Genomic DNA, 24,408 nt, shown 5'->3' with positions numbered 1-24,408 from the left:
GAAGGATCTGTGCATACAGAATAAAACAGCCTTTTTACACAATGCAGAGGATTAACCCTTTAAGTTCCACAGTGAGTATAACAAGCATGCTGTGCTGCAAATACAGACTGATTTTACGGTTGTGGATTTAGTAACACTTTAAGTAGTTGTTTGAGCCGAGCTGATCCAAATCACCTATTTCCTAACTGATGTGCCTGCTGTCAGCACTGTATAAACTGTATGCAGCATCAGCTACATATAGTATGTGTGTCATGTCAGCAGCAGTATGAGGGCTTTCTGTCTGCAGCTGGGACAAAATGGAGTTGGCTGAGTGCCTTTCAGCCATTTACAGGAAGCCTTGAATTTTTTTATCAATGAATACAAGGCTTCCTCTGATTGACTGAGGTGTAGGTGCAGGTAGATAACATCATGATCTCCAGAACAATGTCTCTTCTGCAATAAAATAAACTTACCTGCCTGTTTGCAATCCTCTGCAGAATGCCACTGTGCCAGGATCAAGGGCTCCAGCACGTGTGCTGAAGTGATGTCATCCTGCACCAACCAATCAAGACAACCAGAGACCGGCGCCCAGAAGAAGACACCAGTGGCAGTGAGGGTCCTTTGGGGCATTGGACCCATTGGGGCAGAGGTGATGTTGCTGCTTTGAGTTTATCAGCTATATACAGTAAAAAATACAGCTCTCTTTTAAACTCACTAAGGCTAGGTGCACGAAAAAAAAACAGCCTCCTCCTGGCTCCCACACGGTAATAGTCCCCGCCGACTTGCTCTACACTTCCTATGGGGCAGACTGGGCTGGGGGGCAGGCAGGATCCAGGAGGCAAATCGGTCTGGCACCCCCATAAAGCAGCTGCACTGCTGTCAGTATGATAATATCGCAGTGGCGTCGCTATGGGGGTGCGGTGCTGACCAATCAGAATGCCTCTTCTGCTGAGAGTTACAGATGTAGGTGATGCCGTGGGGTTTTTAAATCCCTGGACTTGTGAAGCGGCGTCCTGACAGTGGGGAATTGCAGGACAATGGAACAGGGGGAATGGGGAGGGTGTCCAGTGAACTTACACTTTAATGTCATGCTGAGAACCAAGGATGGCAAAGGAGGGGAGGGCTGTGCTGTGTACAGAGTGGATGATCCTCACTGCTCCCTACCTAAGACTTCCTCCATCAATCCTTTTCATCTGACATTGACACTGCCGACATGGATCTCAGGGGGTTCCTATCTGGGTGACCCGGGATGTGTCCCCCCATAGGAGAAGAATGTAGGATGCCTGACTCAGGTATGTGCTGCCATACTACATGGGCTCTCCTCTGCATACCATGAATAATACCCTGTGACTGACACCTCTCTCCTGGATCTTCCAGGATGTCTTCCAGCCTGTGGTGACCTGTTGGGATCTTCCAGGACTGGGAGTGATAGGAAAGTCATGATCCCATTCCCTCTCCCCTCCATCATCCTGGAGAAGAGTATAGGGAGGACTCAGCACACCTGCAGCCTTCCCCACACAGACCATGGCTGCAGCTATAGCCAGCTCTCTCATCCGATAGAAGAGACAGGCTAGGGAATCCAATAATGACTGGGTGTGTACCTCCAAAAGACGCAGCAACCCTAGCAAGGACAACCAGTCCCTGTGCGAGAGGCATGTCCAGGGGTGTTCATTAAAGTCCACTACTGCAGTTGGAGGAAGAAGCCAAACCGGAGAAAATCAGGTCAGTGCGTGACAGCTACTCACACTTCATACATCCTTCCATACATCTGTCCCCCCCATCCACCCTTCCCTTCATTCCTCCATCCATAAATCTGTCCATTCTTCCATTCATTCACCCCTACTTCCATCCATCCATCCATCCATCCCTCTATCCATTCATCCTTTCTAATGACCATACATTCAGACTGTACAATCTCCATAAAGCTGACCCAACACAAAAAATATATATATATTTTTTTCCCCCTCTTAATACGTACCTGGGTTGTATGCTGTTTTTGTTGTTTGTATGTAAAAAGTAATAAAAAATGATTTGATTAAAAAAAAAAAAAAAAACCCAGATGGGACATTCTCCTCTAGATGCAAATTAGGGGGTGCACGAGTTTAGTCAGGCCTAGGGCAGCACAAAACCTAAATATACCACTGCTGCCGGGCTGCATGCTCAGATATAGGTCTAATATGGATTTTGAGGGGATCCCATGCCATTTAAAAAAAAAAAATTGCAGTGGGGTTTCCTTCAAAATGCATACCAGAACCAAAGGGACTCCACACCGTTTTTTTCCATATTTTTTTATTGCTGACAATTATTTTGTTTACATTCAGCTGTCAGCAGGAACCCCGCTGACAGCTGATGACTCATCGGTTGTTAAGGACGAGGCGGCCACCTGCTCCTTAACAACTAACAACAACTGGCTATTCACAGTTTGTTAAAGAGAAAAAAAAAAAAAACTCAATGCAAAAACGCATCAAAATTGCATGTTCTAAAACACAACGCGCCGGAAAGCTGCATCATCAACCGCATAGATGCCTTAAGCAGCCAATACCTTTATTATTGATCTAGGCGCAATAACCCATCAATCATCATCAATAGTCATCTTCTAACTGTAACTATAAAACTTTTCATGTAACTATAAAACTTTTTATGTAACTATAAAACTTCTTTGCAGAAGAGAGTTTAATAAGACTTGTGGCCACTCATTACAATTAGAAGAAAAGAGGTTTAACCTTAAACTACGTAGAGGGTTCTTTACTGTAAGAGTGGCAAGGATGTGGAATTCCCTTCCACAGGCGGTGGTCTCAGCGGGGAGCATTGATAGCTTCAAGAAACTATTAGATAATCACCTGAATGACCGCAACATACAGGGATATACAATGTAATACTAACATATAATCACACACATAGGTTGGACTTGATGGACTTGTGTCTTTTTTCAACCTCACCTATGTAACTATGTAACTGGAAATTCGGCCAGCAAAAGACCGATGAGAGCTTTTGGTCGGAAAATGCGACCGTGTGTATGCTCCATCAGACTTTTGCTGGCGGAATTCCCGCCAGCAAAAGATTGAGAGCAGGTTCTCAATTTTTCAGTCCGAAAAAGTTCCTATCCAAAAATGCGATCGTCTGTACAAATTCCAACACACAAAATTCCTACGCATGCTCGGAAACAATTCGACACATGCTCGGAAGCATTGAACTTAATTTTCTTGGCTCGTCGTAGTGTTGTACGTCACCGCCAGCAAGAGATTGAAAGCAGGTTCTCAATTTTTCAGTCAGAAAAAGTTCCTATCCGAAAATGCGATCGTCTGTACAAATTTTCGTCGTAGTGTTGTACGTCACTGCGTTCTTGACGGTCGAAAGTTCAGAGAACTTCCCAACCGGCGCACGCCGATGTACGTCGGCAGAATGGCACGGCTGGGCAAATGGGCGTACCTGTAAGTCCCATTTGAGTTCCCCGCCGCGCCATTGCGTGCGCGCCGCCGGCCGGGAGCTCTGTGAGTCGGGTCCCGGTTCCCGCGGACTCGATCGCCGCAGGGATACCCATGATTGCCTCACGGAGAAGACGAACGGGGAGATGCTGATGTAAACAAGCATCTCCCCGTTCTGCATAGTGACAGTGTCACTGATCTCTGCTCCCTGTCATCGGGATCAGAGATCAGTGATGTGTCACAGCTAGCCCATCCCCCCTACAGTTAGAAATCACTCCCTAGTACTGATTTAACCCCTCCCCGCCCCCTAGTGGTTAACCCCTTCACTGCCAGTGTCATTTACACAGGAATCGGTGCATTTTTATAGCACTAATTGCTGTATAAATGACAATGGTCCTAAAAATGTGTCAAAAATGTCCGATGTGTCTGCCATAATGTCGCAGTCAAAAAAATTAAAAAATCGCTGATCGCCGCCATTACTAGTAAAAAAAAAAAAAAATATTAATAAAAATGCCATAAAACTATCCCCTATTTTGTAAACGCTATAACTTTTGCGCAAACCAATCAATAATCGCTTATTGCGATTTTTTTTTTACCAAAAATATGTAAAAGAATACGTATCGGCCCAAACTGAGGAAAAAAAATGTTTTTTTAATAATTTTTTGGGGATATTTATTATAGCAAAAATTAAAAAATATTGCTTTTTTTTCAAAATTGTTGCAATTTTTTTGTTTATAGTGCAAAAAATAAAAACCACAGAGGTGATCAAATACCACCAAAAGAAAGCTCTATTTGTGGGAAAAAAAGGACGTCAATTTTGTTTGGGAGCCACGTCGCACGACTGCGCAATTGTCAGTTAAAGCCACGCAGTGCCGAATCGCAAAAAGTGCTCTGGTCAGGAAGGGGGTAAATTTATCCGGGGCTGAAGCGGTTAAATACTACACAGCAGGGCTTTCAGCCATGCCACAATAAATAAACCCACAAGTCTCTTTTTTTATCAGTCCTATTCAAATAGACATCCTCACAGCTACAATACAGTGACAACACAGCAGTATGGCTTACCAGGAAAGGAATGCAGGTGAGTGTCAGCATAGAAAATGTGGTCAGATATCCAGAAGATTTTAGCACATCCATTTCCTTCTCCCTAATGTCACCGACTTTCCTCTGATAAGATGGCTCCCAGGCATACAGCTTCAGAATCTGAAAACATTGTACAGAATTCATATGAATACCATAATACATAACAGAAGGCGGTACAAGAATCTATGGTGGGGATCTTAACCTCTCCTCTGTTACTGTTTGACCACATGCACACTGTTTTCTCTGGAACGTCTTTTCTCCTACAGGAGTTTAGCAGCAAAAAAAAAAATGTGGTTTTTGCATGCGCGTTAATGCACGTTTATGCGCTTTAATGTGCATTCATGCATCTGGCATTAAAGCATTCTTTTGGCCAGAATGTTAATTTATTGTGGTCATTAGAATGTATTAATGTGTAAGTGCACAAAAACGCACCCAGCGTTGAAGCACCTTTGGCCACTTTTGAGCAATGTTTATGCTCAAAAGCTTCTCTCCTGAACGTGACTTTGATGGGGGTTTTTTCTGTCTCTAAGCTGCTGTAAACACCTATAGTGTGCATGGGCACAGAGGCCAACAAAAAAATCTTAAACGCCTGGAAAAAGCAGCGTTTTATTGCGCAAGTATGCCTGGGCCCTTTTTTTATTCTTTGAAAGAAAAAATGCAACTTTTTTTAAAAAATAAAATATAGTTGAAATAGGGAAATTTCACAGGATCCCTTTCAAGACTGCCTCAAGTGATCAAAAAATCCCGCAAAGTCCCAAAACATTGGCCTGTGATGCCTATTTTCCTAAATTTTACACTTACCTTTATTCCATGCAGGATTTCATTCAGTAACTTGATGCGCAGATCTTTACTCTTCAAATGGCTTTTCTGTAAGGAGAGAAAAGATATTATACCTGTAGATGTAATCTGGAACTAGTAGCATTTGAAAAGACACTAAAGAGTGTGGTAAAGCTGAGCTCCACCCAAAAATGGAACTTCCGCTTTAAGTACTGGTGACCTCCTCACATGCCACATTTGGCATGTCATTTTTTTTGGGGGGGGGGGGGGGTACCCAGTTTTGACAGGCACCCAGCTCCCACTTCCACCCCTGGCGCCGTGGCCCCTCCCTCCATGCAATCCTCTGGGACACGTCACCAGTCCCAGAAGATTGCCAGGCCATTCACAGCGCGGCTCGCGCATGTGCAGTGCACACCCGGATGTGAAGCCACAGCTGGGCGCCCACAGTTACAATGCTGGCACCGCGGAGAGGAGCAGGACTTCGTGCGCCCGCATCGATGGACCATGGGACAGGTGAGTGTCTGTTTATTAAAAGTCAACAGCTACACTTTTTGTAGCTGCTGACTTTTAAATGGGTGGAACTCTGCTTTAACCCAATGATGAACTCTTTGCTCCCTTTTGCTCCAATAGTTAATACCATTAGAAAGTGTTGTACAGGATCTGTTGGATGGGTACAACAAATACTGAATGTTGATTCTCCATATTATGAAGAGAAAGGCGAGGAGTCTGGTAGACCTAACACACTTCCTGTCCTGGGTGACAACGCTTCTCCTTCATAAATGCAGTACAGCAAGTGAGTGTTGTCATCATGCCACTGCATCTGCACTCTCTTTTTATTTTTCTCTGCACGTTTATGTCACCTACGCTATATACTGTAATGCCGCGTACACACGGTCGGAATTTCCAACAGAAAAAGTCCGATGGCAGCTTTTGGTCGGATAATCTGACCGTGTGTATACCCCATCGTACTTTTTTCACTTTGTAGGGTGTGAGTCTTCAGGCCTAGCCTACAGTCCTAACTTCTAAGGGGAGGATGTGTAGCCCTTAGGTTTCTTCCTTCCCTGCCTTGGAGGGAGGGGGGGAGGTCTCTTTGGGAGAGCCCCTCACCTTCTATTCGTTGGTTGGTTTCAGCTGACAATGAGGAGTGGGGTCTGCCGGGCATTTTGGCTAGGTGGACCTAAGTGTGCCTTGCTCCTGTCAGGAGTTTTCTGCCCTGGAGATCAGGGAAGGGTTCTTCCTCTTCAGGAAGGGACTATATGACACAACCTACGTGCACTTTTTTGTGTGTATTTACATACACTTTTTGGTTCATTTTTGGGGTTTTGTTTTTGCGCACCCCACCATGGGCTTGAAGCAAAAAACTAAAGAGTTGTGTTGTCACCCTAGGACAGGAAATGTGTTACTGGCAGGATCATCAGGTGAAATTAAAAAAGCCTGAAAAAAGAAAAATGGATGTAGCCACCACATCTAAGGACCGGTAAGCTTCAATAAATGAAAGAGGTTGTAAAGGCTTTAAAAAAAAAATGTAAATAATACCATTGCACAGAGCAGGTAAGTATAACCTATTCTGTGTAATGGTATTCTAGGCTCCTCCTACTCCCAGCGAGACACCATAGGAAGTCGCTTCCACTGACACACACATTGCGTCTTGGCCCCACCCTCCTGTTCCCTCCTCACAGGATCTTATTGACAGCAGCAGGAGGCGGTAAGGTAAGTATAAAGGGGAGGTGAGTGGGTGATACAACTAGTGAGGCATATTTTACCATAATGCAGATAATGCATATAAGTGGTTTTAAACCCATACATATACTCCTTAAAGTGACTGGCCTCACTGTGATACACAGAGATGAAACAAATCCTCCTACATAAGTTGTACAGTGAGGGGAAAAGTATTTGATCCTCTGCTGATTTTGTACATTTGCCCACTGACAAAGAAATGATCAGTCTATTTTTTTAATGGTAGGTTTATTTTAACAGTGAGGGACAGAATAACAACAAAAATATTCAGAAAGATGCATTTCAAAAAAGTTATAAAATTGATTTGCATTTTAATGAGTGAAATAAGTATTTGATCCCTTATCTATCAGCAAGATTTCTGGTTCCCAGATGTCATCTACACAGGTAACGAGCTGAGATTAGGAGCACTCCTAAAGGGAATGCTCCTAATCTCAGCTTGTTACCTGTATAAAAGACACCTGTCCACAGAAGTAATCAATCAGATTCCAATCTCTCCACCATGGCCAAAACCAAGAGCTGTCCAAGGATGTCAGGGACAAGATTGTAGACCTACACAAGGCAGGAATGGGGTGACAACAGTTGGTGCGATTATTTGCAAATGGAAGAAACACAAAAAAAATGTCAATCTCCCTCGGTCTCGGGCTCCATGCAAGATCTCACCTTGTGGAGTTTCAATGATCATGAGCATGGTGAGGAATCAGCCCAGAACTACATGGGAGAATCTTGTCAATGATTTCAAGGCAGCTGGGACCATAGTCACTAAGAAAACAATTTGTAACACACTATCCCGTAAAGGACTGAGATCCTGCAGCGCCCGCAAGGTCCCCCTGCTCAAGAAAGCACATGTACAGGCCCGTCTGAAGTTTGCTAATGAACATCTGAATAATTCAGAGGAGAACTGGGTGAAAGTGTTCTGGTCAGATGAGACCAAAATCAAGGTCATTGGCATCAACTCAACTTGCCGTGTTTGGAGGAGGCGGAATGCTGCCTATGACCCCAAGAACACCATCCCCACCGTCAAACATGTAGGTGGAAACATTATGCTTTGGTTTGTTTTTCTGCTAAGGAGACAGGAGAACTTTACTGCATCAAAGGGATGCTGGACGGGGGCATGTATCGTCAAATCTTTGGTGAGAATTTCCTTCCCTCAGTCAGGGCATTGAAAATGGGTCGTGGATGATATTCCAGCATGACAATGACCCAAAACACACGGCCGAGGCAACAAAGGAGTGGCTCAAAAAGAAGCATATTAAGGTCCTGGAGTGGCCTAGCCAGTCTCCAGACCTTAATCCCATAGAAAATATGTGGAGGAAGCTGAAGGTTCGAGTCACTAAATGTTAGCTTCAAAACCTTAATCACTTGATCTGCAAAGAGGAGTGGGACAAAATCCCTCCTGAGATGTGTGCAAACCTGGTGGCCAACTACAAGAAACGTCTGACCTCTGTGTGCCAACAAGTGTTTTGCCACCAAGAACTAAGTCATGTTTTGCGAAGGGGTCAAATATTTATTTCACTCATTAAAATGCAAATCAATTTATTTTTTTTAAATGCATTTTTCTAGATTTTTTTGTTGTTATTCTGTCTCTCACTGTTAAAATAAACCTACCATTACATTTATAGACTGATCATTTCTTTGTCAGTGGGCAAACATACAAAATCTGCAGGGGATCAAATACTTTTTTCTTCACTGTACCTGTTTAAAGGGCTGTAGAGTAGAGATGGCTGCAGATAAAGTTCAGAATGTATACAGCTTGTCTGAGCTTTCAGAAAATAGAGAGTGGGAGCTGAACTTAAAGCTACACTCTGCAGAGCTCAGCAAGTGTGCTCAACTGCAAGTTAACTTTTTTTTCAGCTTTAAAACTTGCGTGTTGTGTGGACACATTTTAAAACCAATAACCCTCCAAATAAATATATTTTTACAGTACCTTCAGCTGTTTCACTTTACCGGCAATGTAAGCATTCAAAGGTATGACCAGGATCAGCACAGCCACACCAGCCAGCACTGACGGCCCGAGCTCCTGCCACAGGAAGATGATGGCCATGAGGATCTGGAATGGGGCCGACCACAGCAGATTAATGTTCACTGTCAGGTCCATGAGCTGCTGGGCATCTGAAGACATCAAATTGACCAATTCCCCCGTTGTAAATTTCCTCCGAGTAGAGCTGGCCAAGTTTAATGACTGGAAAGAAAGTTACAAAATATATCTTAAAACATCTCGAAAGAGTTTAAAATTTGACAAAAAAAAAGGTATATAAAATGTCTGAAATGGAACACACCTCTACTGACTGTATTACATTAAATTAATGCAATTTTCTAAAAACAACTAATTGGAAATAAAGCATAGGCTATTTTCCATGAGCAAATATTTGCTGTATTAATGCAATCTTTTTAATATCACTCACATTTTTAAAACATTTCCAGTTCTTTTATGTTCCTTTATTAAAGTAGAACTAAAAGCAAAACTTTTTGTCCCCTTTTTAAATAGAGTAAGGGAGGGTTATAACCCCAGTCAGTTTATTTTGCCCTCTTTGCTCCATTAGGGAGATTTCCCTTCACTTCCTGTCCCATAGCCAAAACAGGAAATGAGAGGAAAGCTCTTCAAAGTAAAAGAATCCTGATGTGCCACCAGGGTCACCAGAACCAGTGTCCCCATTGGAAGATTTCTCCTCTATTCCTGATCTGGGGACAACCCAAAACTTGGGATTTTCTTTCACTTCCACTTTCGGTGATAACAATAAACAGGGGTTGTAATTCCTCTCCACTCTATCCAACGTTAAAAAAAAGTTTTGTTTTCAGTTATATTTTTATGTATGTATATATATATAGAGAGAGAGAGAGAGAGAGAGAGAGAGAGAGAGAGAGAGCGCAATTTTGACATCATGCTGTGATTGCATGAGGTGAAGGAGATTCAAAGGAGAAGGTGAAGGAGATTTTCAAAAAAAATTTCAAATTTAAGTTCAGCACAAAACATTTTTTTTTATTATTTGGTGTTGGTTTATCACATTTAGATGTGGGACTCTATATTGATGTATGGACATTTCTTGAAGGATTGGATCGGATTCAAATTAATACATTTTATTTTAGGTTATAGGTTAAAAGCACCAACACCTTTGTTTGCATTAAATTAAAGATGTTGGACTATAGGTGAATGTATTTATTTTTTATTTTTTTACCACTAGATGGTGCTATACAGCACCCAGACTCATCCCCCATGGTATTTCCTAGTCATTGATAAGAAAAGCTTGCTGGAATTTCCATGCTAAATTCAATAGAACTGGTGTTAAAATATTGTTACAGGTAAAACCTCATGCACACAGGCATAAAAAACACAGCTTTTACAGGCGTTCAACATTTTTTTTTAAATTAAGCCTTTAAATGCAGTTCAGTGTTAGCTTATATGACCATACACATTTGGCATTTAGAGACATTAAAAAATGCACCAAAGATGTATTTGGAGAAGAGCTTATGAGCATGATTTACGAGCATATATGTGCATAAACACTTGCATATGCATTTAATTTATTAATGTATTTATTACAATGCCTAGAATAAATGAATATTCTGGACAGTAGAAAGAATTTACGCTCATAAGCTTCTTAACGCCATATACTATTAAACGCGCACAAATATGTACATTTTTCTGCTTGGTTTTTCTGCCATCTCCTGGTAGAATGATGCAGTGTAGATAGGCATATTTTAATATGCCCGGGTGCATAAATCCTATGGTGAGAAAAGATTAAAGCAATCAGAAAGCCCTCACTCTTATCAGTGTATAGGATAATAAAGCCTTCTTAAAGCAGAAGTATTCATATGTCTCATTCCATCACATATCCCAAAAATAAGAGGATTATTCCTCCTTTTAGGACAATGGTAGAACCACGTAAATCATTACTTTTTGTTCCTGTGGCCAGATGGACATCCAGAACTGCTGATGTATAGTGCAAATATATCCTAATATTATAGATTTACATATTATTTATTCCACTGTCATGTGGAAGGAAAATCGAACAAAGTAGAACTCTTGGGGGTTCTAGCAAAAAATACTGATTCTTCATGTGAGAATCAGTATTTTTTGCTAGAACCCCCAAACATTATACATTTTTTTTAAAGCAGAGGCCCTAGAGAATAAAAAGGATGGGTGTTGCATCGCATGGTATTTGCGCAGCAGTTTTTCAAATGCAATTTTTTTTTACAAAGAATTGATTTTAACGCACAAAAACCCAATAAAATACCCAATTGTTTGGTAAAATACTGTAAAAAAAGATGATGTTATGCCAATTAAATAGATACCAAACGTGTCATACTTTAAAATTGCTCACGCCTGTGCATATGCTGACAGACTACGTACATTTTATTTTCCATAGGCAATGTTTTAAAACCCTTTACAGGTACCACTTTAGATTTATACAGGAGGTCTGGTGCTAGAATTATTGCTCTACATCTGATGTTCACGGTGATACTTCACAAATGTGGTGCAATTACTGTTTACATATGCGTGTGAGACCCACATATGCGTTTGCCTTTGCACACGAGCACAGGGGCGCTTTAAAATTTGTATTATTTATCTTTATATTTAATTTTATACTGTCCCTTTAATTTTTTATTTTTTTTATCACTTTTATTATCTCAGGAAATATAAATATCCCCTGTGATAGCAATAGGCAGCAACAAGTACTCTTTACTGAGAGATCTGGGGTCTATTAGACCCCAGGTCTCTTCTCTACCCTTAAAAAGCTTTGGACCATAACCAGCAAAACTGGAAGTGATGAGCTACTCATCGCTACTGGTTTCTCAGGCCATAAATATGATCGGGGCCATTCCTGTCCCTAATCAGCTCTATGGTCAGCCGGATCTTTGGTCGGCCACCAGCTCCACACTCGGGTCTCCTGATGGGACAGGAGAGCCCAGGAGAGCCGTGGAAGGTGGCGGGGGGGGGGGGGGGGTTGTAAAAGGAATTCAGCAGCTATATAGCTGCTAGGATTTCTTTTACAAGAAAGCTGACTGCCGGCTGCAAAAGCAATACTACTCAAAGTCCATTGAAGTACTGGTACGTCGCTGGTCGGCAAAGGGTTAACCTGCAGTACCACTTTCATTGACATTTGGGAGCACACTGTTCCCCTACAGTGAACCAATTACAAATCTGGGCAATTTGAATGGGGACACTCTTGGACAGCAGCACTGTCTAGAGAGGTTCCTGAAGCCAAAGGCACATTTTTAAAGATAGTGGTGCCAGAGAGAGGGTACGGGACCAACATGGGACAGGGACATGGAACTAAAATTCCTCTCCCTTTAAGGCCTTACACTTTTTAAGAAGTAACAGAAACAGCTTTTTAGGAAAAGGAGTTGTAAACCCTCACGGTTTTTCACCTTAATGCATTCTATGCATTAAGGTGAAAAGCCTTCTGTGCTGCAGCTTCCCCCCAGAGCCCCCCTTTTTCTAACCTGAGCCTGATCGTTCCAGTGGCGAGCATGAGCCCAGAAACTCCAGCTGCTGTCTCTGTCCTGATTGGATAGATTGATAGCAGCAGGAGCCATTGGCTCCCACTACTGTCAATCAAATCCAGTGACACAAGAGTGAGGGGCGGGACCGAGTCCTGCTGTCTGTGTCAATGAATGCAGCAGCAGGACTTGTGAGCATGCCCGCACAGGTGCCCCCAGGGAAAGCGGCTCTCTGTGGGGGCACCCGATGAAAAGGAGGGGCCAGGACCACCACCAGGGGACCCAAGAAGAACAAACCTTTACAATCACTTTAACTAAATGGATAAAAGCTGATCATGTTAAGCACCCTGTCAGTGGTAAATGGTTTGTCTCAAACCCCTGCCACTTTTGCTGGACAGAAAGTGAAAAATAACAGCCGGATAAAAAGGTGAAAAATACTACGTTACGAGGGGGCTCAAAAGAACAAAGACTTCCTCGTATAGCCCAATTCAAGATTTTAGTCAAGTAAATATTTTGGTTGGACCAGCTTGGATAAAATAAACTATTTAAAACTTCACTAAAACTTGGAGTTATGCTTTATTGCTACCGACCTGTATTATACAGTATCTTACAAAAGTGAGTACACCCCTCACATTTTTGTAAATATTTTATTATATCTTTTCATGTGACAACACTGAAGAAATGACACTTTGCTACAATGTAAAGTAGTGAGTGTACAGCTTGTATAACAGTGTAAATTTGCTGTCCCCTCAAAATAACTCAACACACAGCCATTAATGTCTAAACCGCTGGCAACAAAAGTGAGTACACCCCTAAGTGAAAATGTCCAAATTGGGCCCAATTAGCCATTTTCCCTCCCCGGTGTCATGTGACTCATTAGTGTTACAAGGTCTCAGGTGTGAATGGGGAGCAGGTGTGTTAAATTTGGGGTGACCGCTCTCACTCATACTGGTCACTGGAAGTTCAACATGGCACCTCATTGCAAAGAACTCTGAGGATCTGAAAAAAAGAATTGTTGCTCTACATAAAGATGGCCTATAAGAAGATTGCCAAGACCCTGAAACTGAGCCGCAGCACGGTGGCCAAGACCATACAGCAGTTTAACAGGACTGGTTCCATTCAGAACAGGCCTCACCATGGTCGACCAAAGAAGTTGAGTGCACATGCTCAGCATCATATCCAGAGATTGTCTTTAGGAAAGAGACGTATGAGTGCTGCCAGCATTGCTGCAGAGGTTGAAGGGGGGGGGGGGGTCAGCCTGTCAGTGCTCAGACCATACGCCGCACAATACATCAAATTGGTCTGCATGGCTGTCATCCCAGAAGGAACCCTCTTCTAAAGATGATGCACAAGAAAGCCTGCAAACTTTTTGCTGAAGGCAAGCAGACTAAGGACATGGATTACTGGAACCATGTCCTGTGGTCTGATGAGACCAAGATAAATTTATTTGGTTTAGATGGTGTCAAGCATGTGTGGTGGAAACCAGGTGAGGAGTACAAAGACAAGTGTCTTGCCTACAGTCAAGCATGGTGGTGGGAGTGTCATGGTCTGGGGCTGCATAAGTGCTGCCGGCACTGGGGAGCTAAAGTTCATTGAGGGAACCATGAATGCCAACATGTACTGTGACTTATTGAAGCAGAACATGATCCCCTCTCTTCGGAGATTGGGCCACAGGGCAGCATTCCAACATAATGACCCCAAACACACCTCCTCTGCCTTGCTAAAAAAGCAGAGGGTAAAGATGATGGCCTAGCCAAGCATGACTCCAGACCTAAACCCTATTGAGCATCTGTGGGGCATCCTCAAATGGAAGGTGGAGGAGCGCAAGGTCTCTAACATCTACCAGCTCCATGATGTCGTCATGGAGGAGTGGAAGTGAACTCCATGCCCTCTAAGAAGATTAAGGAATTGCTGGAAAATAATGATGGTCACACAAAATATTGACACTTTGGACATTTTCACTTAGGGGTGTACTCACTTTTGTTGCCAGCGGTTTAGACATTAATGGCTGTGTGTTGGGTTATTTTGAGGAGACAGCAAATTTACACTGTTATACAAGCTGTACACTCACTACTTTACATTGTAGCAAAGTGTCATTTCTTCAGTGTTGTCACATGAAAAGATATAATAAAATATTTACAAAAATGTGAGGGGTGTACTCACTTTTGTGAGATACTGTATATATAATTTTTCCTTTTTTTTTGCCTTTAGTACCACTTTAAATTTAAAGTGAGCAGATGAATCAGGAACAAACAGACATACAATTAACAATTACACGGCGATGACACCCAAATCTGTCTACTCCTCACCTCACTCCCTCAGTCTCCTCTCGCATCACTAACTTACTAACAGACATATCAGCATGGATGTCACACCACTTCCTTAAAATAAATCTCTCTAAAACTGAGCTATTAATATCCCCCCCGCCCGTGCCCCCTTCCATGACTTTTCCATCAAAATCAACAATGCAACTATCAGCCCCTCCCCTCACGCCAGGGTACTAGGTGTAATCCTAGACTCTGACTTGTCATTTCAGCCTCAAGTCCAATCATTGTCAAAAGTTTGTAGAATTCACCTCCGTAACATCTCTAAAATTCGCCCCTTTTTAACAAATGAAACCACCAAGCTCCTCATTCACTCCCTTGTTATCTCTCGCCTTGACTATTGCAACTCCCTTCTCATTGACCCACCTCTCCATAGGCTATCCCCTCTTCGGTCTATCATGAATGCTGCTGCCAGACTTATCCACCTTACCAACTGCTCAGTGTCTGCCAACCCTCTCCTCCAATCCCTACACTGGCTCCCAATCACCCAGCGAATAAAATTCAAAATACTAACCACAACATACAAAGCCATTCACAACTCTGCCCTGAGCTACATCACTAATCTTGTCTCCAAATATCACCCAAATCGTCCTCTCCGCTCTTCTCAGGACCTCCCACTCTCAAGCTCTCTCATCTCCTCCTCCCATGCTCGTCTCCAGGATTTCTCCAGAGCCCCTCACATCCTCTGGAACTCGCTACCTCCACCTGTTCGGCTATCCCCTACTCTTGCTACTTTCAGGCAATCCCTGAAAACTCATCTCTTCAGGAAAGCCTATCACGTTTCCAACAAATCTTTTACCACTTCCATCCGCTCATTCCCCACATTTACAACCTTTTGTACCACCTGCCCCACCCTATTAGATTGTAAGCTCTTCTGAGCAGGGCCCTCTTAATGCTCTAGTATTTTATTGTATTATAACTGTATTGTCTCCCTTTTTATATTGTAAATCACTGCATAAGCTGTTGGCACTATATAAATCCTGTATAATAATAATAAAAACGAGAAAAGGCAAATTTAGCATATTAGCTATACTTTCTTTTAAGTTGATACACAACATTTATCTGGGATTTTTTTATAGGGAAAGGTCAGGCTAACTTTTAGCTGCAGCCCAAATGTAAAACGAACAGTATAGTAGCTCTTGTCGTTTTTATCAGCGGTCGGCAAGCCCAAGTTTGCACAACCCTCAGTCAGGTACAATATTGGTTTTGCCAAGCCCAGTATGTTATATAATTGTATTGCAATAAAAATACCACACAACATTAATGATTAATTTTTATGTTAATGATCAGATGCAGTAGTCAGGACTTTACAGTGTCTCGGTAACATAAATGGGCGTGTCACACTTCACTGAACCCTCTGAACCTTTTTAATGAGCTACCTTGTAGATATTTACCTAATAATCCACACAATAATCCAGAAATGGCCATGCACAAAGTACAATATATCAGATCAGGAATGTTTTGTTTAACCAATTTATGAAATGAAATTAGTTGTTATATATAGGTTATTACATTTTGAATTGTCTTTATTAAAACTGAACTCCAGCCAGTGTGTACTTAAAAGTGGGGTATGCCTGTACTTGTAGGCAGTAAGGCTCAGGATTTAGGCCTCATGCACACAGACGTATAGCAGATCCTGTGTGCTAAAGTGTAAAATCCCAGACGTTTACCTGCACATGCCTCATACAGCCACCAATAAAAGTGAATGACTGTACGCAGCCATGCTGGGGTAAATGTCAATTGCTTCTGCACATACAGAAACACCGTCCGTGCATGTGTGGGTCAACGCCGATGCAGAAACAATTGGCGTTTATCTGAATATTGCTACCCAGAGCCATTAACTTGTATGGGTGGCTGTACGAAGCAGAGGCTGCATCTGGGGATTCTATACTTTAGCACACAGGTGCTGCTACATATCCATGTGAATCAGGCCTTAAGTGCAAGGCCTCTTTCTGAAAGTTCAAACTCACTCTTGTTGCCGGGGAGCAATTTTCTCCAGCCTACTGGATGTATCATAAGCAATTTCATTTATTGGTCTATGGCTGCAGAAACCGCTTGCATTGAAGGGTCTGAAGGTTCATACAGGAGGGTGAATATGAGAAATGAAAAAATGCCTTACAAATGTTTTGTTCAGCTTTTCTGTATCTAATATGCATTTCCATGTGTTTGCATTTTTACCTTTTTATAGATCATTCCAATAAGAGATGTTTTACATTTCACTGCAGTCAGCATGTTGTAACGTTGGTATAGTTGTAGGATTATAGTTTGCAGAATTGTGACTATGAGAAGAGACACAGCAAACATATAGCCAGTCCTGGGATCCCCCGTCTGCTGCTCGCAGAAAGTTATCATCTGCCTGCAAGAGAAAAGACAATAAAATACTTAGCTGGTTGTGGACTCCAGGCAGAGGGTGATGGAGGGGCCTGGGCAATGCATGGAAGAGTGGGGCTTCTGGGCAATAAAAGGAAGAGTGGGGCTCCTGGGACACAGCAAGGAAGAGTGGGGCTTATGGAGCTCCTGGGCAAAGCAAAGAAAAGTGGGGCTCCCAGGACACAGCAAGGGAGAGTGGGGCTCCCAGGACACAGCAAGGGAGAGTGGGGCTCCCGGGACACAGCAAGGGAGAGTGGGGCTTCCGGGACACAGCAAGGGAGAGTGGGGCTCCAGGGACACAGCAAGGGAGATTAGGGCTCCCGGGACACAGCAAGGGAGAGTGGGGCTCCCAGGACACAGCAAGGGAGAGTGGGGCTCCAGGGACACAGCAAGGGAGAGTGGGGCTTCCAGGACACAGCAAGGGAGAGTGGGACTCCAGGGACACAGCAAGGGAGAGTGGGACTCCAGGGACACAGCAAGGGAGAGTGGGACTCCTGGGACACAGCAAGGGAGAGTGGGGCTCCCGGGACACAGCAAGGGAGAGTGGGGCTCCCGGGACACAGCAAGGGAGAGTGGGGCTCCCGAGACACAGCAAGGGAGAGTGGGGCTCCCGGGACACAGCAAGGGAGAGTGGGGCTCCCGGGACACAGCAAGGAAGAGTGGGGCTCCCGGGACACAGCAAGGAAGAGTGAGGCTCCCGGGACACAGCAAGGAAGAGTGGGGCTCCCGGGACACAGCAAGGAAGAGTGGGGCTCCCGGGACACAGCAAGGGAGAGTGGGGCTCCCGAGACACAGCAAGGGAGAGTGGGGCTCCCGGGACACAGCAAGGAAGAGTGGGGCTCCCGGGACACAGCAAGGAAGAGTAGGGCTCCCGGGACACAGCAAGGGAGAGTGGGGCTCCCGGGACACAACAAGGGAGAGTGGGGCTCCCAGGACACAGCAAGGAAGAGTGGGGCTCCCGGGACACAGCAAGGGAGAGTGGGGCTCCCGGGACACAGCAAGGAAGAGTAGGGCTCCCGGGACACAGCAAGGGAGAGTGGGGCTCCCGGGACACAACAAGGGAGAGTGGGGCTCCCAGGACACAGCAAGGAAGAGTGGGGCTCCCAGGACACAACAAGTTAGAGTGGGGCACCTGGGCAGTGCATACAAAAGGGGCTGCTGTGTAGGGGATTGCAAAGGCTTAATATTGGTATGAATTCAGTTACACTAGTTACATTAAAAAAAAATGATACACACACACACACTATATTCACTGCAGATTAATGTAATTGCTGCATGTGTTTTAAATTATAGGGAATAATTCACTATCTGTAAATGTTTGGTGAATGTAACATTGACTACTTTATAAATAAGCTCCAATATAAAGGATTTATACACACAGGCATCACCACTGTAGAAATCAACATCCCGTCTTTATTCTATAAAATATCTGTATTATATGATTTTTGTTGCCCCTATAGGTCTCAGGATAATTTTAGTTGGCTTTCACTGAAATGTTTTTTTTTCTGACATATCTCTGCTTAAAGGGATAGCGGCTAAACATCTAAACACAGTCCTTGAATTGGTTAATCACATAATAAGCCATACAGGTCAAAAAATGAGTCCGCCTTTCTTCCCCCCCAGGCTGAGTTACAGTTGACATATATAGAATTTTAATGAATACAATGAGTCAGCATTTCTTCCTCTCTGGGCCAAAGTTGATCCAGTGATCGACTTGGGTAAAACCACTGTGTCAGATTTTTGACATGCGATTACTGTCAGATTTTTGGCATAGCAGACGGTCCCTGCTGAACCAGCTGAATTTGGATTCATGTATAGCCGGCCTAACTTGTGGCCGAGAGGAAGAAATGGAAATGCTGACTCATTTTATTCATTAAAATTCTTTAGGTCAGCTGTAACTCAGCCTGGGGGGGGGGGGGGGGGGAGAAAGGCTGACTCATGTTTCGACCTGTATGGCTTATTGTGTGATTAGCCAGTTCAAGGACTGTGTTTAGCCACTATCCCCTTAAGCAGAGATATGTCAGAAAAAAAAAAAAAAACATTTCAGTGAAAGCCAACTAAAATTATCCTGAGACCTATAGAGGCAACAACAATCATATAATAAAGATATTTATAGAATAAAGATGGGGTGCTAATATCTACAGGGGTGATGCCTGTGTGTATAAATCCTGTATACTGGAGCTTATTTATAAAGCAGTCAATGTTACATTCACCAAACATTTACAGATAGTGAATCATTCCCTGTAATTTAAAACACATGCAGCAATTAAATGAATCTGCAGTGAATATTTGTTGAATGTCACATTTACTGATTTTTCTAAATATATCCCCAGGACTTTTTCCCAATGCAGTGTTTAAAAGCAGACCTTCATTCATTTTTTAATCTTTCCATTTATTAAATCTTCTGCCCTTGTTGTTTTAACTTTGGATGGTAAAACATTTTTCTGCCAGTAAATCCCTTCTACAGCCCACTTCCTGTTTCTTGACCGGTCATTAGCCTAGGCTTGTGACATCATGCACAGCTCTCTCTCTCACTCTTGTGAGAGTTTGCCAGGAAGGGAGGGGGGATGAGTCATAAGAGGGCCAATGAGAGCTGCAGGGCTGCAGAGCTGGAGGTGTGCCTCTGTGTGTAAATCCAGGAAGTGTACAGGCAGCAGCTTCAGCTGCCCACAGTTAAAATGGATGCAGCCAGACTCAATTGAGGGAGATTTCTGCAGCATATTTGGCAAGTACAGAATCACAGTATATATATAAAATAATATGCAAAGTGGTTGGAGGGAAGCTTCAGAATGGCAAAGATGTTTTTATTACAAATTATGTGAGCAGACTGCAGTTCCAAGTTGACCATACATGGATCGAAATTTGTCCAGTTCAGCAGGGACTGGTCGAATTTTAATTCATATATGGCCACTGATCTACCAATCAACTTCTTTTCAACCACCCCGTCAGATATTATCTGCTTGATCAGCATTGCAGGCTATAGTTTCCCTGCTATCAGAATACAATGATACAGTGGAGAGGATTCCCCCATCCACCTCGAATGTGTGGATGGGGGAATTGGGTCAGTTTTTTACATTCAACCTGCTGGTTGAATGAAAAAACCTGACTATGGGCTGCCTTAGTTTGCACTGGAGACAAATGCCACAATGCAGGTTAGCTTTTGGGAGAAAGGGACAAAGTGATGTCACCATATAACATAAAGTGCCTGAACAAGCTGGATTACCAGATATTTTTTAAATATACAATACGCTGTAGAATTAAACACTTTGGGCTCATGCACATGCAAAACTTCCTCGTTCAGGAAATACATCATAATCACATGCATAGGGAAATGCAGATGCTGGCTCTCTGGGTGTTGGAAACGCCAGAATTTTACGTTAAAGGACAATTGCGCCTGTATACATCCATGTACATGAGTCCTTTGAAAATCACCTTTAAAATGACAATAACATGTTAAAAATTATATGAGATTTTTCTGAGTGGGTTTTAGTGGCATCACCAGGGTTGGTGTCCCCCGGTGCCGTAAAACATGGTGTCACCCCCCCCACCAACTATAGACCCCCCTCCCTCAGTACACCCCCCCCTCTCCACTGTGTATAGACCCCCACCCCTTAGTACAGACCCCCTTTCCACTAAGTATAGACCCCCTCCTCCCTCAGTACAGACCTCCCTCTCTACTAAGTATAGACCCACCTCCCTCAGTACAGACCCCCTTCTTCAGTACAGACCCCCCTCCCTCATTACACACCCCCCTCCGCCAGTACAGACCCCCCTTCCACTAAGTATAGATCCCCTCCCTCAGTGCAGACCTCCCTCTCTACTAAGTATAGACCCACCTCCCTCAGCACAGACCCCCCTCCCTCATTACACACCCCCCTCCGCCAGTACAGACCCCCTTCCCTCATTACACACCCCCCTCCACCAGTACAGACCCCCCCTCCTCTAAGTATAGACCCCCTCCCTCAGTACAGACCTCCCATCCACCAAGTATAGTCCCCCCCTGTAGTACAGACCCCCCTCCCTCAGTACAGACCCCCCTCCACTAAGTATAGACCCCCCTCCTTCAGTACAGGCCTCCCCTCCACCGAGTCTAGTCCCCCCTCCCTCAGTACAGAACCCCCCTCCACTAAGTATAGTCCCCCCTACCTCAGTACAGAACCCCCCCTCCACCAAGTATAGACCCCCCCTCCCCCAGTACAGACCCCCCTGCATCACTATAGACCCCCCCTCAGTGCAGACCCCCTTCTCCACTTGTGCTAGTGGGGAGGTCAGATACCTGCTGGGGGGCGCTTTGGGAGGGGAGAGGGCTTGTGCTCTTGTGGGAGGTTGGATTTCAAATCCAACCCCCATTTCTAGCATAGGTCCTCTCCCCTCCCAAAGTGCCCCCCCAGCACATATCCTCTTAACCCCCCCCCCCCACAATCACACCTCCATCTTCTTTTAACTTGAACCCCTTCCTGGTCACTGTCCCCATCTTCTGTCCATCTACATTATAATAAACAGTACAGACCTCAGATGAGCGTGGGACATCCTGTAAACAGCCGAGGAGGGGGAGGCAGCTTCAGTCCGCTCTGCTGGGTGAGACAGCGAGACAGCCGGTGAGAGACAAAGATCAGTGCTGCGGTGTTAGTGGTTCAGCTGCCGACAGGTGTCACCCAGGTGCGGTCCGCACCCCCATAATGACACTACTGGTGGGTTTCAATATACTTTAATATACTTTTTTTTTCTGCACTGAGCAGTGTGTCTGTTGGGCTGCATAGTTGTATTTAGATACCCAGTGCAACTACTATAACAAGTATAACATTTCTGTAATTTAAGCTGCACTTTAAAACAAGCCAATAACTGGATTAAGATAATTGGGGTAAAAAAATCAACTTCATTTTATGAGCTCCATCTCACTCACTTTAAAATCTGAGGGCTGGTAAAGGCCAAGAGATCTGCCACTACTTTCATCAGAGCCACATAGATCAGAGAAAATCTGAAGGTGCTCCATAATGCTCTCAGTAATGACGGCTTTCTGGAACGGGAATCCTGGGAAAATAGGACAATGTAGACACTAATTCAGTTACTAAGAACTGCATATTGGAATAAAGTGAGAGAAAACATCTTAAAAAAATAAATACAAATATTAAATGTATTTTTAATAAACAAATATTCATATTTTACAAACATGCACAATAGTTTTCATTCTTGGACAATATGTTTTACCCATGCATTTTATGCTGATGTGATCATTTACATATTTAAAAAAGAACTATAACAAATAATGGGAGAGAAGAGATTCTTCGATTCTTCTTGGTACATACAGTAATTTTGCACACTAGTAATTGTGTTTTTAAAGGAACTCAGCAGGTAGGCTGTTCCAAAAATCTTGGAGAACTAACCACAGATCTTCTGTGTATGTAGGCTGCCTCACATCCTTCTGTCTCTTCATGTAATCCCAGACAGACTCGATGATGTTGAGATCAGGGCTCTGTGAGGACCAAACCATCACTTCCAGGACTCGTTCTTTTTTTTTTACACTGAATATAGTTCTTAATGATATTGGCTGCAAGTTTAGGGTTGTTGTCCTGCTGGAGAATTAATTTGGGGCCAATCACACACCTCCCTGATGGTATGAAAAGATGGATAAATATCTGCCTGTATTTCTCAGCATTGAGGACACCATTGATCCTGACCAAATCTCCAACACCATTTGTAGAAATGCAGCCCCAAACTTACAAGGACCTTTCATCATGCTTCACTGTTGCCTGTAGACACTCATTATTGTACCGCTCTCTATCACTTCATGAACAAACTGCCTCCTGCTACAGCCATACTCGTATATTTCAAAATTTGGGCTCATCGTGGGCTGCCTTTTTTCTGCACCCAATTCCTATGTTATCATGCATAGGACATTAAAACAAGCCTAAGCGGCCCAACTATGTATGAAAACATAGGAACTGGGGTGCAAAAAAATGCAGCAGGTGCTCTGGACTGTGGAGTTAAAATCTGAAATATTTGTCTGTAGCAGGAGGCATTAAATAATTTACTTGTTCTGTCATGCTTATATAGTGGCTTCCCTTGCTCCAGTTTTATACTTACCTGTTCCAAATCCATTGAGATATCAAGCGCACATGCATCAAGTAGGAGGGTGTTACGGGGGGGGGGGTCAGATGCTGAACCTTTACCAGAGCGTGCCTTCTCAAGGTGTAAGAACTGTGTCATTGGGGAAAACACAGAAAACAGAATGGTCACAAGACCACTACCCTGCAGATGATTGATTTGTCCTCTGCAGTGGGTTTCAGTCGGCCCTCTTTGGGAAGCCTGTACCTATTAAAGATATAGGATTCCCATATTCCTGTAAGATATGTTGGCCATTTTGACAGAGCTATTTTATAACTATATATACACAAATTGCATAACTAGTTCCAAATCTCATGAATGAGGACAGATAATATGTTCCTTATTAACCAGTAACTAGCTGTACTGGGAGGACAGAGCTGCAGTGCAGTTATTATGTCTTCTATATGGCCTATGTTAATTATTATATGCAGAATTCCTTTTTTTACCTTCTTGCCTTGTGGCACTATTTCTTTCCTCCAATTTTTTTCTATTGCAGGGTAAATAACATATGACGAATCGGCTTCATTCAGCTCAATCAAATCTTCTCTTTCCAGTGGTTTCTTATAACCAAGTGTTATTATCCTATTAAAATAGAAATAATTAGGATATTATTATTACTTGGAGAGCCACCTACACATTTAAGAAGACAGATTAACGTGCATAGTGCAGTAATAGATATCAACTAGTTAAACTATTATATTTGAATCAAAGGGTCAGTTTGCCAGTTAGGACAATTAAAAAGGGGAATTATAATAGTTTTCCTATTTTTTTTTTAAGTCTATAAATCTATAAGGTGATGTTTTAGATTTCTTTTTATGAATTTGTATGATGTGTTATTTTACAAATCAGTACTGAGTGTATGCATGCCGATGTGTTTGCAAAGCATGCTGGGCTTTCTTATTACAAAGCCCAGCAATACCTTAAGGCTGGGTTCAGACTATTGCGAATTGGATGCACGTTTCTCAGCATCCAATTCGCATAGCAGGAGATTGTGACTGGCTCTCTATGGAGCCGGTTCACACATCTCCGCAGCGGCTCTGGTGGGAATAGTACAGGAGTCCTGTGCGTCTTTTGGTCCATTTCAGGTCCGACTTCAGCCCAAAATTTGGGCTGAAGTCGGACCTGAAACGGTGAATGGAGACACACCGGACTCCTGCTGTGAGCCGCTGCAT

General features: G+C 43.4%; 1 protein-coding gene across 2 annotated transcripts in view; it reads right to left on the bottom strand.

Moving 5' to 3' along the window:
- Positions 1 to 24,408, bottom strand: part of LOC141129186 (multidrug resistance-associated protein 1-like) — a 119,878-nt gene that overhangs the window by 71,286 nt on the left and 24,184 nt on the right. For both annotated transcript variants that reach the window (XM_073617051.1, XM_073617050.1), the window contains exons 3-8: positions 23,683 to 23,818; positions 22,035 to 22,162; positions 16,940 to 17,117; positions 8,923 to 9,177; positions 5,286 to 5,351; positions 4,467 to 4,604 (exon numbers count right to left, since the gene is read on the bottom strand). In XM_073617051.1, coding sequence (XP_073473152.1) covers positions 4,467 to 4,604; positions 5,286 to 5,351; positions 8,923 to 9,177; positions 16,940 to 17,117; positions 22,035 to 22,162; positions 23,683 to 23,818 — 901 coding nt within the window. The remainder of the gene's footprint in view (positions 1 to 4,466; positions 4,605 to 5,285; positions 5,352 to 8,922; positions 9,178 to 16,939; positions 17,118 to 22,034; positions 22,163 to 23,682; positions 23,819 to 24,408) is intronic.

Source organism: Aquarana catesbeiana, linkage group LG02 (genome assembly GCF_042186555.1).
Source record: "Aquarana catesbeiana isolate 2022-GZ linkage group LG02, ASM4218655v1, whole genome shotgun sequence".
NCBI classification, from domain to species: domain Eukaryota; kingdom Metazoa; phylum Chordata; class Amphibia; order Anura; family Ranidae; genus Aquarana; species Aquarana catesbeiana.
This window is presented reverse-complemented; position numbering and strand designations above follow the sequence as displayed.